At 35.6% G+C, this 14,614-nt stretch overlaps 2 protein-coding genes across 2 annotated transcripts in view; one reads left to right on the top strand and one right to left on the bottom strand.

The window, feature by feature from the left end:
• The window catches only part of LOC138706587 (arylsulfatase B-like), a 115,534-nt gene that overhangs the window by 28,681 nt on the left and 72,239 nt on the right, over positions 1 to 14,614 (bottom strand). The gene's annotated exons all lie outside the window — the stretch shown is intronic.
• LOC138706590 (uncharacterized) lies at positions 1,891 to 10,578 on the top strand. Its single transcript, XM_069836084.1, has 4 exons — positions 1,891 to 2,243; positions 3,950 to 4,328; positions 5,775 to 5,882; positions 10,138 to 10,578. Exons 1-4 carry the CDS (start codon positions 2,005 to 2,007, stop codon positions 10,288 to 10,290), a joined length of 879 nt encoding a protein of 292 aa, XP_069692185.1. The 5' UTR covers positions 1,891 to 2,004; the 3' UTR covers positions 10,291 to 10,578.

Raw genomic sequence — 14,614 nt, 5'->3', positions numbered from 1 at the left:
TATCAACATCTAGGTTATTTAGCGTCTGAATGAAATGAAGGTGATAATGCCGGTGAAATGAGTCCGGGGTCCAGCGCCGAAAGTTACCCAGCATTTGCTGGGCTGAGGGGAAACCCCGGAAAAAACCTCAACCAGGTAACTTGCCCCGACCAGGATTCGAACCCGGGCCACCTAGTTTCGCGGCCAGACGCGCTGACCGTTACTCCACACGTGTGGACTCGAGAAGCAACTCAAGTTTGTGAACCACTGATTGAGAAACAGTCTTACAACATTCGTCGATAAGTCTCAGTGCCTGCACCATTTATAATTTATTCAAAACGCGATCCAACGCAGTTTCGAAATGTCGTAATATGTGCGAGTATGGTACAAACCCTTAGAAGCATTACGCTACTCATAATGCATGCTTAGTTAGATGTAGTTCAGCTTTGCAGGTAAGATGGTCACTTCGTGGTTGCTAAGTTTTACTTTCTCATTCTACAAAGATAAACTGTCCCGGACCGTAGCTGTGTAGTTTAAGTCGTCATGTCTTGGACTAGCTTTACGGAATGAGCTCTGGTTTCAGTCCTCATGGGGAAAGACAGACTTTCTTGTGAAATTTCGGCCAATGTATGGGACTTGTGCCATCCCAGCATCATGATGAATGTGGGGAACTGCAATAGGTAGCGAAATCCGGTTTTGTAAGCCAGGTATAATATAGCTGATGGATTAATATTGCTGACTATAGCTATATATTGTGACGGTGTCTTGTATAATCCCTGGAGTAGCTCAGTCGGAAGAGCATTCGCGCGCTAAGCGAAGGGTCCAGGGATCGATACCCGGCACCGGAAAAATTTTTCCTTGAAATTATTCACATTACAGATGGTAACAAAGTCCAATGAATGAAAAATAAATGGTTCAGGTGCGAATCAGCTGAACCAATGAAAATTATATATATATATATATATATATATATATATATATATATATATACATACATACACACATATATATATATATATATCTCGTCGATGTTCCTGCAATAACTCCTATATGACATATTTATCGATTTTCAGATTTTTGTTCTATTAAATAACTTAAATAGTGATACAGCAAATAATAAAATCTCCTGTATGTAATTACATCTCTTTGATTCGAAAATGTAAGATTTCACAGTCTCCTATGTACGGCTGCCATAGGATGAATAAATGTGTTTTTCCTTCCTCCTGAAAGATTTTATATTTTGCACATAGGAGTTATTGCAAGAATAACGACGAATTGAAGTGACGATATAGAAAAAAGTATCCGGAAACACGAGTTCCTTCACAATCGTACGTCATTGTTCCTGCAATAACTCCTATGTGACATATTTATCGATTTTCAGATTTTTGCTCTATTAAATAACTTAAATAGTGATACAGCAAATAATAAAATCTCCTATATGTAATTATGTTTCTTTGTTTCCAAAATGTAAGAATTCACAATCTCGTATGTACGGCTGCCATAGGATGAATAAATGTGTTTTTTCTTCCTACTGAAAATTGTATATTTTTCACATAGGAGTTATTTCAGGAACAACGACGGTATTCTTCATAAGTGGAGATCTATGGGTTTTGTGGGTAATAAAAAACAAGGGGGAAATCGTTCTTAACATATGAGGGTAAAATAATTTCACTTAATTGTTATGTTTTAATGTTTAAATATTATGATCAGTGTTGCTTTACATATTTAATAGAATTTCTTGTATTAATAGTTTTTACATTCTAATCTTTTGTTTTAATATAATTTCAATGTTTATTGTAAATACTGTATAAATTATATATACAAATAATGTCACAATGAACACAACAAGCGTTCAATACATCCCCACTCCACCGAACTGGTGTCGTTTACTGCTGCCGGTATTCCCCGCCACACCTTCCCACAACATACGTGACTGAAAGCGCGGTCGGGAACTCCACCGCTCGTTGGATCTCACGGTATTTAGGACTGCTTTTACACCAGAATGATCATGATTTGTTGGGCAGGATGCAGTCAGCCACGTGGGGAATGGCGGACGGCGCCACTTACTGGTTCACCTTCTACCGTAACGGACGCCCAGCTCTGAGAAGAAACTGCGCCATATTGTGCTGGGCGCAATTCGAGGACCAGGCGTCGGGACGCAATGTCAACGTGGTGCTCAAGAGGAACGACTGGAAAGAACATGTAGAGCACACGGCGCTCCAGTACATTACGGATCGTGAGTTGCAGGAGGGACTACAGGCCAAGTAAGCTAAACTCTTCAATTTCGAGGCTCTACTTACTTACTTACTTACTGGCTTTTAAGGAACCCAGAGGTTCATTGCCGCCCTCACATAAGCCCGCCATCGGTCCCTATCCTGTGAAAGATTAATCCACTCTCTATCATCATATCCCACCTCCCTCAAATCCATTTTAATTTTATCCTCCCATCTACATCTCGGCCTCCCCAAAGGTCTTTTTCCCTCCGGCCTACCAACTAACACTCTGTATGCATTTCGGGATTCGTCCATACGTGCTACATGCTCTGCCCATCTCTGGATTTAATGTTCCTAATTATGTCAGGTGAAGAATACAATGCGTGCAGTTCTGCGTTGTGTAACTTTCTCCATTCTCCTGTAACTTCATCCTTTTTAGCACCAAATATTTTCCTAAGAACCTTATTCTCAAACACCCTTAATCTCTGTTCGTCTCTCAAAGTGAGAGTCCAAGTTTCACAACCATACAGAACAACCGGTAATACAACTGTTTTATAAATTCTAACTTTCAGATTTTTTGACAGCAGACTGGATGGTAAGAGCTTCTCAACCGAATGACTGAACTGTTGTTATACCGAACAAAATGTCTAAGTTTCAAATATGAACTATTCGAACCATGTTTAATTATAAATGGAGTCAAAGCTATGGCGTAGCTCAGTCGACTAAGGCGCATGCCTACCGATGTTGCCTACCTAACGACTGCGTTGTTAGGAGATTGTTTATCGTTGGTCATTTATTATTTGTTATTTGGAATGTTGTGCTTATAAATATGTCTTGCATTTTGTGGATTTGAGCTAAAGAAGATGGAATGTCAAGTGGAAAAAAGAACACTTTCGGCATATTCTTCTGTTTGAGTTTAATAGAGGAGCAAAGACAGCAAAGGCGGCTCGAAACATTTGTGCATTGGGATAAGAATTGTAAGAAAATGGTTCTGTCGTTTCAATACATAACAGTTCATACAAAAGTTAGTGTCCTTCCACAGAAGTTAGTTGTTATGCGTCTGGTGGGATAAAAAAGGCGTCGTGTACTACGAATTGCTCCCCAGGAATGTAACCATAACTGAAGTCATTTATTGTCAACAACTCAGACGCCTTGTGGTCGCAATGGAAGAAAAACGACCTGGAAGACCGCATCAAATGCTGCTGCAACACGATAATGCACGCCTGCACTCCGCTAACATGACGAAAACAGCAATCAAGGAGCTTAGTTTGGAGGTGATTCCACAGCTCCCAAATTCTCCCGATCTTGTGTCCTCTTATTTCCACCTTCTCTTCTCTCTATTCGCCAATTTTCAAGGAAACTCCTTTGATAATGAAAATTCTTTAAAAACTTGACTTGACGATTTCTTTAACACCAAACCAGCAGAATTCTTCAGAAACGGAATCGAGAAACTATCCTAATGTTGGCAGAGAGTCATAGATAATGTAGGAGAATATATCACTGATTAATTTCTATCTTCTATTCATCTCAAATAAAAACTTTTTTTCACAGCGAAAAAATACTAGATACTATTCCACTATGGCCAAAATTCGAATTCGGATTCAGCGGTTGTAGTATGCCGGCATTATAACTACAAGATCAGGTAGTTCCACTAAATGTGAATACCTACGCTGGTTCTATATCCCAATAAGAGAGAGGATGAACGCGATATCGGCCCAATACTGGAAGATTTATTATTTATAAATTGTTTGTTGCAGACACGTGCTGATACTGGTGTCGTTCTCACCCTGCACTCGATGTGCTGAACTGATAGTGGAATTCTGCAAGCATCGACCAAACTGCAAGATGCACATCATGTTCAGCTGCATTTACAGACACTTCGACATGGAGCACAGAGAGAGCCTGAGGATGCTGCACGAGAGCTGCTGCCTGGCCAAGCTGGCAGTCTTAACTAGGGCCGAGTGGCGGATGATCGCCGATCTGATCGGCATTCCCTTCATTGTGAAGCACCGCAATAGAGACACGTGGGACGCATACTGGCAACACCATTTCAACAATGTGTTGTACGGGAGCTATGGATTTCGCGAAATCCAGCACTTGGAGGTGGTGGAATATGCAGACGATATGGAATCCAAGGTAACCCATTATTTGCAAAGCTGTACACTATTGTGGGTCATCCGAAAATTAGTGGTAGGATTTGAATAATTAAAAATAAAAACTTTACTTATTCACAATTGAGGCGGTTAGAAGCAAAGGAGTGTAAATGACATTTCTAAAAATAATTATTTAAGCGTATCCATTAAAATTTCAGTGATAAAGGGATATATCTTTTAACCACATTGCATATTAATATTTAAAATTAAAATTTCACGGAATTTACGAATACTTAGTAACTTTTAATCACACTTATAACCCTTTGTTTCTGACCGCCTCAATTGATATAGGGTCTTTGGAACGTCTCGACATTTGGGGGATCTCGACACTTTTAAGAGAAGTAGCCATTGCGAGCCCTGTTCCCAGTGAAAAATGTTCGGACTGCACGAGATCTGAGTTGACTGTGTTTGTAATCCCTGTGTAAGAAAATATCATGGCTTCAAATTGTGTTTTATACTCCTTCGAAGAGGTGGAAAAATTCAAATATCTTGGAGCAACAGTAACAAATATAAATGAAACTCGAGAGGAAAGAAGAATAAATATGGGAAATGGCTGTTATTATTCGGTTGAGAAGCTTTTGTCATCTAGTCTGCTATCAAAAAATCTGATAGTTAGAATTTATAAAACAATTATATTATCGGTTGTTCTGTATGGCTGTGGAACGTGGACTCTCACTTTGAGAGGGGAACATAGGTTAAGGGTGTTTGAGAATAAAGTGCTTAGAAAATATTTGTGGTTAGGAGGGATGAAGTTACAGGAGAATGGAGAAAGTTACACAACGCAGAACTGCACGCATTGTATTCTTCACCTGACATAATTAGGAACATTAAATCCAGACGCTTGAGATGGGCAGGGCAAGTAGCATGTATGGGCGATTCCAGAAATGCATATAGAATGTTAGTTGGGAGGCCGGAGGGAAAAAGACCTTTGGGGAGGCCGAGACGTAGATGGGAAGATAATATTAAAATGGATTTGAGGGAGGTGGGATATGATGATAGAGACTGGATTAATCTTGCTCAGGATAGGGATCAATGGCGGACTTATGTGAGGGCGGCAATGAACCTCCGGGTTCCTTAAAAGCCAATAAGTAAGTAAGTAAGTAAGTAAGTAAGTAAGTAAGTAAGTAAGTAAGTAAGTAAGTAAGTGAGTGAGTAAGTGAGTAAGTAAGTGAGTAAGTGAGTAAGTGAGTAAGTGAGTGAGTAAGTAAGTGAGTAAGTAAGTGAGTGAGTAAGTAAGTAATGTGAGAAATTATACAGAAAAAGGAAAGGAGACTCATACTTGTTATTTTCAAATAGCTGTTTCTCGGAAACCATTGAGAATAAGATCTATTCCTATGTAATGCTTTCCCTTTAGAACAGTCCATACTATCATCCCCCAACGTATGGTCCTTTCCTTCACAATCACCCTGTTTATGTTTCTTGTTTTTAGAAATTAGTCTCAGATGAAGAAGAGGAAACTTGTGAGACACAAAGACACTCGGAAAAATCTCAAGACAGTCAAGAAAAATTGGAACTTAATGGCATCTCTCTAAGTGAAGTAAGTAAAGGCAAAAAATATAGTACTATTTACAGTTCCAACGCAGTTAGAGCTCAATAAGACGCATTTGGCAAGACATTTCAAACATGAAGAGTGATCCTTACATACCCGAGGTGGCTGTACATCGCAGTAGGGTTGCCAGGTATCCCGTATTTGCGTATTTATTTTATATTTTCCTAGATATTTCGGCGCCGTCAGCAAGAATTCTCCTGTATTTTGTGGAAAGGTACAAAAATGCTTTTTGTTTATTTGTGCGCTTTAATTTTGGTTTCTAAATTCAAATTAAGTTAGAGATATTTTGGGTGCTTTTTTTTTGCTGTTTTCTATGTCTCTCCAGTCGAATTCAAGGATAGTTACTATTTCAAAGAGCACGATCCGCTTCCTTTCCGATCCTGTAACCCTTATATGTCATATAATTCCTACGCCCTCCATCCACCTTTTGTGGAAAACATGCCATTTATACGCGAGGTGTCGCAACTGACTGAATGATACTCCCCAAAAGAGTTCGTAACGCCATGAAGAGTCCACCGCTTTGAGTAACAGCACGTCTGTCCGTGAAACAAGCGGACCCAGATTGAAGTTTTTCCGAGGATTTTCATCAACTAATTAAACAAGGTGTACTCAGATTGGTATCACGATGGGAGAAATGTCGAGAGACTTGGTTGACATGTCGAAAAATATATAAAATGTTTAGCTTTTTTGTGCATTATTTCTTTTTCTTACCTATTAAATATATTACAAAAATTGTTGTTCGTTACTTTCCTATCCTTCCTTGTACATATGTCTCATTTCTATTGATTTGTTGTTTACATTGTAAATATTATGATTGTCTCTTTCGATTCCTTATGTACAGTAGTGGCAAAAAACCCGGACAGGCCCTTGTAGCTGATTTCATAGCCTTGCTCACTCCAGAGCACGATAGACCGGTAAATAAGACTTTCGTGGTTCGAATCCTGTCTGGGAAGGAAACTTTTTTTTTGTTCCATATTCAAATTCATTCCCAATACTTTTCGATTGCTGGTAAAATTCATGTTCTGGGAATAATAAATTAATTAAGTAGTAAAATATCGCTGCAATCGAAAAGTATTGAGAATAAATTTGAATAAGGAACAAAATAAAGTTTCCTCCCAGGCAGGATTCGGACCACAAAAGTCTCATTTACAAATATATCGTGCTCTGGAGTGAACAAGGCTCTGAAATCAGCTGCAAGGGTCTGTCTGGTTTTTTTGCCTCGACTGTACTATATTTGGTTAATTTGCAATATTCTCTCTATCCAATTCTTACTCCTGATTAAATCTTAGAGAAGAATCTGTGATTTTAACCTTACAAGATTAAATAAATCCACCATCATTTTCATTATTTGTAGTTAAATAACTATTGGAAAAGAAAAACGCGAAAGGATAACTACATCTTCTTTTTGTGGATTTAGAAAAAGTCTATAACAATGTAGTATTAAACAAATTATGGGAAGTGATGAAGAAAAATGTGAAAAATGAAATTATTAGACAACTATCTAGTTAACTTCAGTTGAAAATGTGGCAATTAGAAACGGCCTAATAATGCTTGTTTTAACATAATGTTTTTAAATAGTAGCTAATGATAATGATTGACATGATGAGCTTAACTTTTCTTGCCCTCTAACCTAATTAGTATGAAATTAATATTTTACGACCACTGTCCCCCGCTTAGATGCTTAGATTGTAAAGATAATAGTCTAATATTGTCAATAGCTGATATTAAAAGAAAACTTACCAAACTAATGCAAGATAGCAATAAGTTTTTAACTGTATATTACGAGTATAATAAGCTCGAAAGAAACCATTATGATATGATATATGATATGATATAATATATGATATGATATATGATATGATATGATGATATGATATATGATATGAGATATGATATGATATATGATATATGATATGAGATATGATGTTATATATGAGATATGATATATGAGACATTATATATGAGATATGATATGATATATGATATGATATGATATAATATATGATATGATATATGATATGATATAATATATGATATGATATATGATATGATATAATATATGATATGATATATGATATGATATGATGATATGATATATGATATATGATATGAGATATGATGTTATATATGAGATATGATATATGAGATATGATATGATATATGATATGATATGATATGATATGATATAATATATGATATGATATATGATATGATATAATATATGATATGATATATGATATGATATGATGATATGATATATGATATGAGATATGATATGATATATGATATGAGATATGATGTTATATATGAGATATGATATATGAGACATTATATATGAGATATGATATGATATATGATATGATATGATATGATATAATATATGATATGATATATGATATGATATAATATATGATATGATATATGATATGATATATGATATGATATATGATATGATATGATATATGATATGATATGATATAATATATGATATGATATATGATATGATATATGATATGATATATGATATGATATAATATATGATATGATATATGATATGAGATATGATGTTGTATATGAGATATGATATATGAGACATTATATATGAGATATGATATGATATATGATATGATATGATATAATATATGATATGATATATGATATGATATGATATATGATATGATATATGATATGAGATATGATGTTATATATGAGATATGATATATGAGACATTATATATGAGATATTATATGATATGATATGATATAATATATGATATGATATATGATATGATATGATATGATATATGATATGATATATGATATGAGATATGATGTTATATATGAGATATGATATATGAGACATTATATATGAGATATGATATGATATATGATATATTTCGTCACAGCACTTCTTTACATGTAATGGTGTACCTCACATTTCTGTATCCGGCGCCACCATTAACATATTATTACAATAACACATTATTTGCAGTACACGTCTACACAAATACTCCCAATTACACTATGTATCTTTTTTGTTATTTGGTCAAACTCCCCTTCAGTATTTCTCCTACATTTCATTTGCTATTCTCTATTTCTTCATTAATCCTAATATATCTAATATTCTATACTACTTTCACACCCCCCTTTATCCTCTAACTACTATTCACTAAAATCTCAATTTCATTTTTTCCCTATAAATTATCATATTGAATTATTTGTCCTACTTGTTCTTTGACCTTTTATCCTATTTTCCTCTTATATTCATTTACTGTTCCAACGTTCAAATGTTAGTACTAATTTTATGCTGTTACTTGTTCACTTCTCTTAACCCTTTCTCACTATTTTCACTCATTCCTATTTGCTCTCACTTTCATTTCCTCACTATTCCACTTACACCTAATCCTTTCTCACTATTCTCACTTCCTATAAATACTTATATTTATCTCTACACATCAGCTTATACAATTTCCCTCTCCCCTATACTTCTCGTTCGTTTACAATTTCACTTTACTTGCACTTTTTGATCCCATCCCCACGTTTTTTAAACATATAAAATATCTTTTCTATATCCTCAGCTGTCGCAGGTTCTGACCTTTCTTTATTGTTCGTCTCTGTCTTATTTCTATCTCTGTCTTTCTTTCTATTTATTTCTCCTTCTATTCCTCTTTTATTCCCCCTCCCCACGCTTCAAAAGAAACCATTACAAACATGAGTAACACGAACTCTACAATAGGCTTATCTGGATAGTAGCAATTATATTTTAAATATTTATTATAGTCGTTGGAGACTCGCTTTCGAAATATTATAAGTGAAGTAACAAAGATGACGGTATTAAATATATTATTGAAGAGAAGGAGTTTATAAATGTTTTTTTTTTTTTTTTTTTTTTTTTTTTTTTTACTAATGGCGGGTACATGACTGTTTGTAATTCACCCATACGAAGCCAGTTGTGTAGAACAATTTACTGACAGGATCGTTACCCAGGGGGCGCCGTAAGAGGCTGGTCTACGCTACACTCGCGATAAAATGTTGATTGAGATTTATTGGGATACCACAGGGAAACCGAAGCACCCAGATAAAATCCCTGTATTATCTAGACCACGGGCTTGCCCAACAAGGTATACTTCGGGGTACACCAGGGATCGAACCTGGTTTCACAGAATTATAAGTCAAGCGCTCTAATCATTAGGTCACCGTAGCGGCTAGTTTATAAATATAATACTAGATGTCACATGTTGCAGGATGACTGGAAGATTGCAGACAACATAGTAATGAGCGCCATGCGGGAGGCCTCTTCTAAGGCGAAGCTGAATGAAAGACTCTTCGGAACTTCAATCATTATGGGTTGTACCATAGCTGCCTTCATTGCATGTGCTATATGGAAGCCTATATAAAAGCAATTTTAATTCAAAAGACATAAGTAGGCGTTGGAATTTTGTATGCTAAAGATGAAAAACTATTAAGCGAAAACATTAAACATATTTATCCTAAATGTTATTTTTTAGAACGAAGAATTTATTGTAGCAGGTTACATTTTAGTTGAGAGAAGCACAGATAAAATATAGTGTAGACATGAAACATGAGTTGGTGTCTCCTAAAGGTGAACTTCTTGTATATTTAAGGCGGATTTCTAAGGTCAATACGTTTCTCTCTTTTTAATCTTTAATCTTGTTTTGAAATAGTAATATGCGTTACAAGAGCGGTATGTTGAAGTTTTCATGTTCGAGGAAAAGTCTGAAAAAGCGAAACGTAGTTAAGCTTTTTTAATTTCCGAGAATTGAAAGAAAACATACCGCTCATGTATCGTACATTATTTTGTGCGACGATCGTTTATTACATACCTGAAAGAGGAATTTCTAATTAGTTGCAATGAAATCTCCATCTTGGTTTCTGTTCAATGACGGCAAATTTTCAAAACAAAAATATCTATCTTCAACATTGTTGCTTTAAAATGTTTTCTGTGTTTACTATACTCCAGCATGCCGTGATATAAGTCTGTATTCCCCCCCCCCCCAGTCTATAAATGCGAACTTAAAACAAACGGTAAGGTTATGTAATGATTTATTTTTCATTTTAATATTTTAAGAATATTATTTATATAACATATTGCAGTAATAACATCGGCATCTGGAATCTTGTTGATTTTTTCAAGGCTTTCTTAATGTTACTTGCATCACGAATGCAGTAACTTTAGTGGAGTTGTAGAGTTTACTTAATTTTTGCAAATATTTAAAAACAATAATTAACAGTGCAATTTAGGTGAAATTGCAGTGGTAAGTTTCCAATTTATAATTATTACTATATTGAACGTCTCTAAAAATAATACTGTATTTTAAAAGTCTAAAGCAGTAAAATCAATATGTCACTCAAGCGGTAAGAAGAGGGAAATTGTTATGTGTGTTAGGTTGGGAATACTGAATGTGGAATTTTAGACTTTCCGCGGATTGGTTTTGTGCGGAAACCAAGCAAATACGCACGATCTCGCACAAATGGCATTTGTGCAGGTACAGTAAAATCACAGTCTAGTATATACAGTCACGAAGCTTGAGTTGTGAGGGTGCTAGGAACAATAGACTGTGCGAGTACTATTTCGCATTGTCTGTAATGATGCGATGTTAGCGATCCTAGTGCTTAGCAACTATCTATGGATGCATATTTACTACGTATTGAGCTTCGTGACTGTATATACTAGACTGTGGTAAAATCTCGTTAATATGCTCTCGCCTGTAACGCCGTCACGTTCATTACGATTTTTTGTATGGTTCCTACATATTTCATACATAATCCTACATAATTTTACCCTCTTTTAAGACTTCCAAATCCCGCTTGTAAAACCAGCGCCAGCGGTTCTGGCCTGTGTCCAGGGGGGAGAACGGTATTTTTTTTTAACTTTTTTCCTATTTGGTGTAAAATATTAATTTTTTGTATGTAGAGAGCTCATAGCTGTGTCAACTCAACCAAATAAAATAAAATAAAAAAATTATTTGGGGGCCCAAATTTGAAAAAAATATATACCCAATGCAGGATTGTACTAAAACCGATATATCTAAACCGTTTTTAAAGATGGATTCAAACAGTTTCTTTTGCAATGTATTTGTAAAAGCATGTACTACAAACTGTTTGTAACAGAATTTTGATATTAGTCCTTACGTTTGTAAAATAAATAATTAAAATTTAATAACAATTTTCTGATTTCCTTTCTTGCAAACAAACGGACGTATTTTTAAAATGAAATCAATTAACAAAATTCTGTTACAGAGAAAAGTTTCCTAATAGTCTAAAGAATGTGTGTTCTAAATTTCATGCATATACCTTTAATAGTTCAGAAATTATATCCATTTTTGTCTGGCAATGTAGCAAAAAAGAAAGAAGTTACTTGAAACCGATAAAAGCGGGCGCGTGATTTAAAAATCCATACCGCAGGAAGTTTAAAAATGACGTCTCAACATCCGATAAGGGCACAAATACCCACAAAATGTTATGCAATGCATTCCACACATATCAAAGGGTATTTTAAAGAAAAAAAATTTGAAAATTTAATTTACCGGAAACAACAATAAAAGTGGGCGAGTTATTTAAAAATCCGTAACGCAGGAAGTTTTTTTTATTTTAGTAGGTTATTTTACGACGCTTTATCAACAGCTTAGGTTATTTAGCGTCTGAATGAGATGAAGGTGATAATACCGGTGAAATGAGTCCGGGGTCCAACACCGAAAGTTACCCAGCATTTGCTCATATTGGGTTGAGGGAAAACCCCGGAAAAAACCTCAACCAGGTAACTTGCCCCAACCGGGAATCGAACCCGGGCCACCTGGTTTCGCGGCTAGACGCGCTAACCGTTACTCTACTGGTGTGGCCCGCAGGAAGTTTAAAAATGGCGACTCAACATCCGATAAGGGCACAAATACCCACAAAATGTAATGCTATGCATTCCACACATATCACAGAGTATTTTAAAGATTTTTCTTTGAAAATTTACACATTTTTCACCGAAAAATACCATCCTCTCCCCTTAAGTAAAAAGCCAGTCAGTGAGCACTTGTTGCCAGTGCAGCTGAGAACGGTACCACCCAAATACACGTCACGTCAGCGATCTGCCAATCACAGTGTTATCTTATTGTCCACTGAGTACGGTAAAAGCAAGATACTCGCACTTCGCGCTTCTGGAATGTGTCCTTGAGTACTTAGCATCTGTTGCCACTTTGGCTGAGAGAGGTAGACCTCCCACCTCCTACACAGAAGTCACGTCAGCAGTCTGCCAATCATTTGTCAGCTTTTTCACCCACATACTGCGACAAAGATAACATACTCGCCCTCAACGTTCCCACTACTTATTTCACACGCCAGAAACGGTGATTTTGGCTGTAGAGCTTTTTTCGGATAGGAAATGAGTAAAAATTCCGTATAAGTTGCGAAACTTATAATGTTTTAAAAGCCTAGTAAAGAAATGTGTTGCTGTGACTAATAAGGATCATTGCACCACGAGTGCAAGAAAGAAGGTTCACCCAGTACCTTAAAAAAACCCTCTGGTCAGCACTGTCCGAAGTTGTATTTGCCGGTACTTTCCTTCGTATGAAAAGGATTTTAACACTCAGAAGTCTCTATGAATACATACATTCCTGTCCTTTCTATAAAATTTAGTCAACCTTTGAATTCTACGGAGTATGAAATATGTTTATTAAATAATAAAAAAGACAGATAAAGTTATAATAAATAATAATAACATTGATACTGTTCAAGAATTTAAATATTTGGGTAGTATAACTGACAAGGATGGTGGAGTCTTTGAGGATGTAAAGAACCGAATAAAAAATGCAAATAGTGCATTTGTCCAGTTGTACCTAATATGGAAGTCTTATATTATATCTAGATCTACAAAAATTAAAATCTTTAACAGTAATGTGAAATCAGTCTTATTATATGGCTGTGAGACATGGAAAACAAGTAAAATTATACAAAATAAACTGCAAACATTTGTTAATAGATGTTTACGAAGAATTTTAAAATTAGATGGCCAGATATAATCACAAACTCAGAACTATGGAAGATAACAAATCAGAAAGCAATCACAATAGAAATAAAAAGACGAAAATGGAATTGGATAGGGTACACAATCAGGAAAGAAGATGGAGCAGTAGAAAGAATGACTTTGGATTGGAACCCCCAGGGTAGTAGAACAAGAGGAAGGCCAAAAAATACATGGAAGAGAACAGTTTTGGAGGAAATTGCTAGGGAGGGGAAAACATGGAGCGAAGTGAAGAAGTTGGCTACAAATAGGGTCCGATGGAGGCACTTTGTGAATGCCCTATGCTCCTCATGAGGAGATACAGGAGTTTGATTTGATTGATGAAATAAGTCTGATAGTACAAAAGTTATCTGTAGATACTTGAACCGCATAGAAAATATTATTATTTATATTATCAGTAAAAACACAAGGCAAACAACAATTTTTCCTTGCATATGAAAGGAGCTCTTATTTGCATTTTGCATTGTAACTTACGCGCAATGAAATATATTTTCTATGAGATAGTGTCTAAATTTTTCAACCCCATTTCGTAATTAACTTCCCGTCTATAGCGCTGTCTCGCTTATAACGCTTGAAGGCCACAGTCCCTTCACGAGCATATTAACGGGATATTTGATTCATGATCAATGAAAGAACAAAAAAGCTTGATATAGTGTGTGGTAAGGGCAGTGGTTGCTTCTTGGACTTCAATA

Source organism: Periplaneta americana, chromosome 9, assembly GCF_040183065.1.
Source record: "Periplaneta americana isolate PAMFEO1 chromosome 9, P.americana_PAMFEO1_priV1, whole genome shotgun sequence".
NCBI classification, from domain to species: Eukaryota; Metazoa; Arthropoda; class Insecta; order Blattodea; family Blattidae; genus Periplaneta; species Periplaneta americana.
Note: the sequence above shows the minus strand (reverse complement) of the source record. Positions and strands in the feature narration are given on the sequence as shown.

Coding starts and splice junctions, on each gene's coding strand:
- LOC138706590 (XM_069836084.1), top strand. CDS start 2,005: ATGCAGTCAGCCACGTGGGGAATGGCGGACGGCGCCACTTACTGGTTC. Junction 4,329..5,774: donor CAGACGATATGGAATCCAAG/GTAACCCATTAT, acceptor TCTTGTTTTTAG/AAATTAGTCTCAGATGAAGA. Junction 5,883..10,137: donor ATGGCATCTCTCTAAGTGAA/GTAAGTAAAGGC, acceptor CACATGTTGCAG/GATGACTGGAAGATTGCAGA.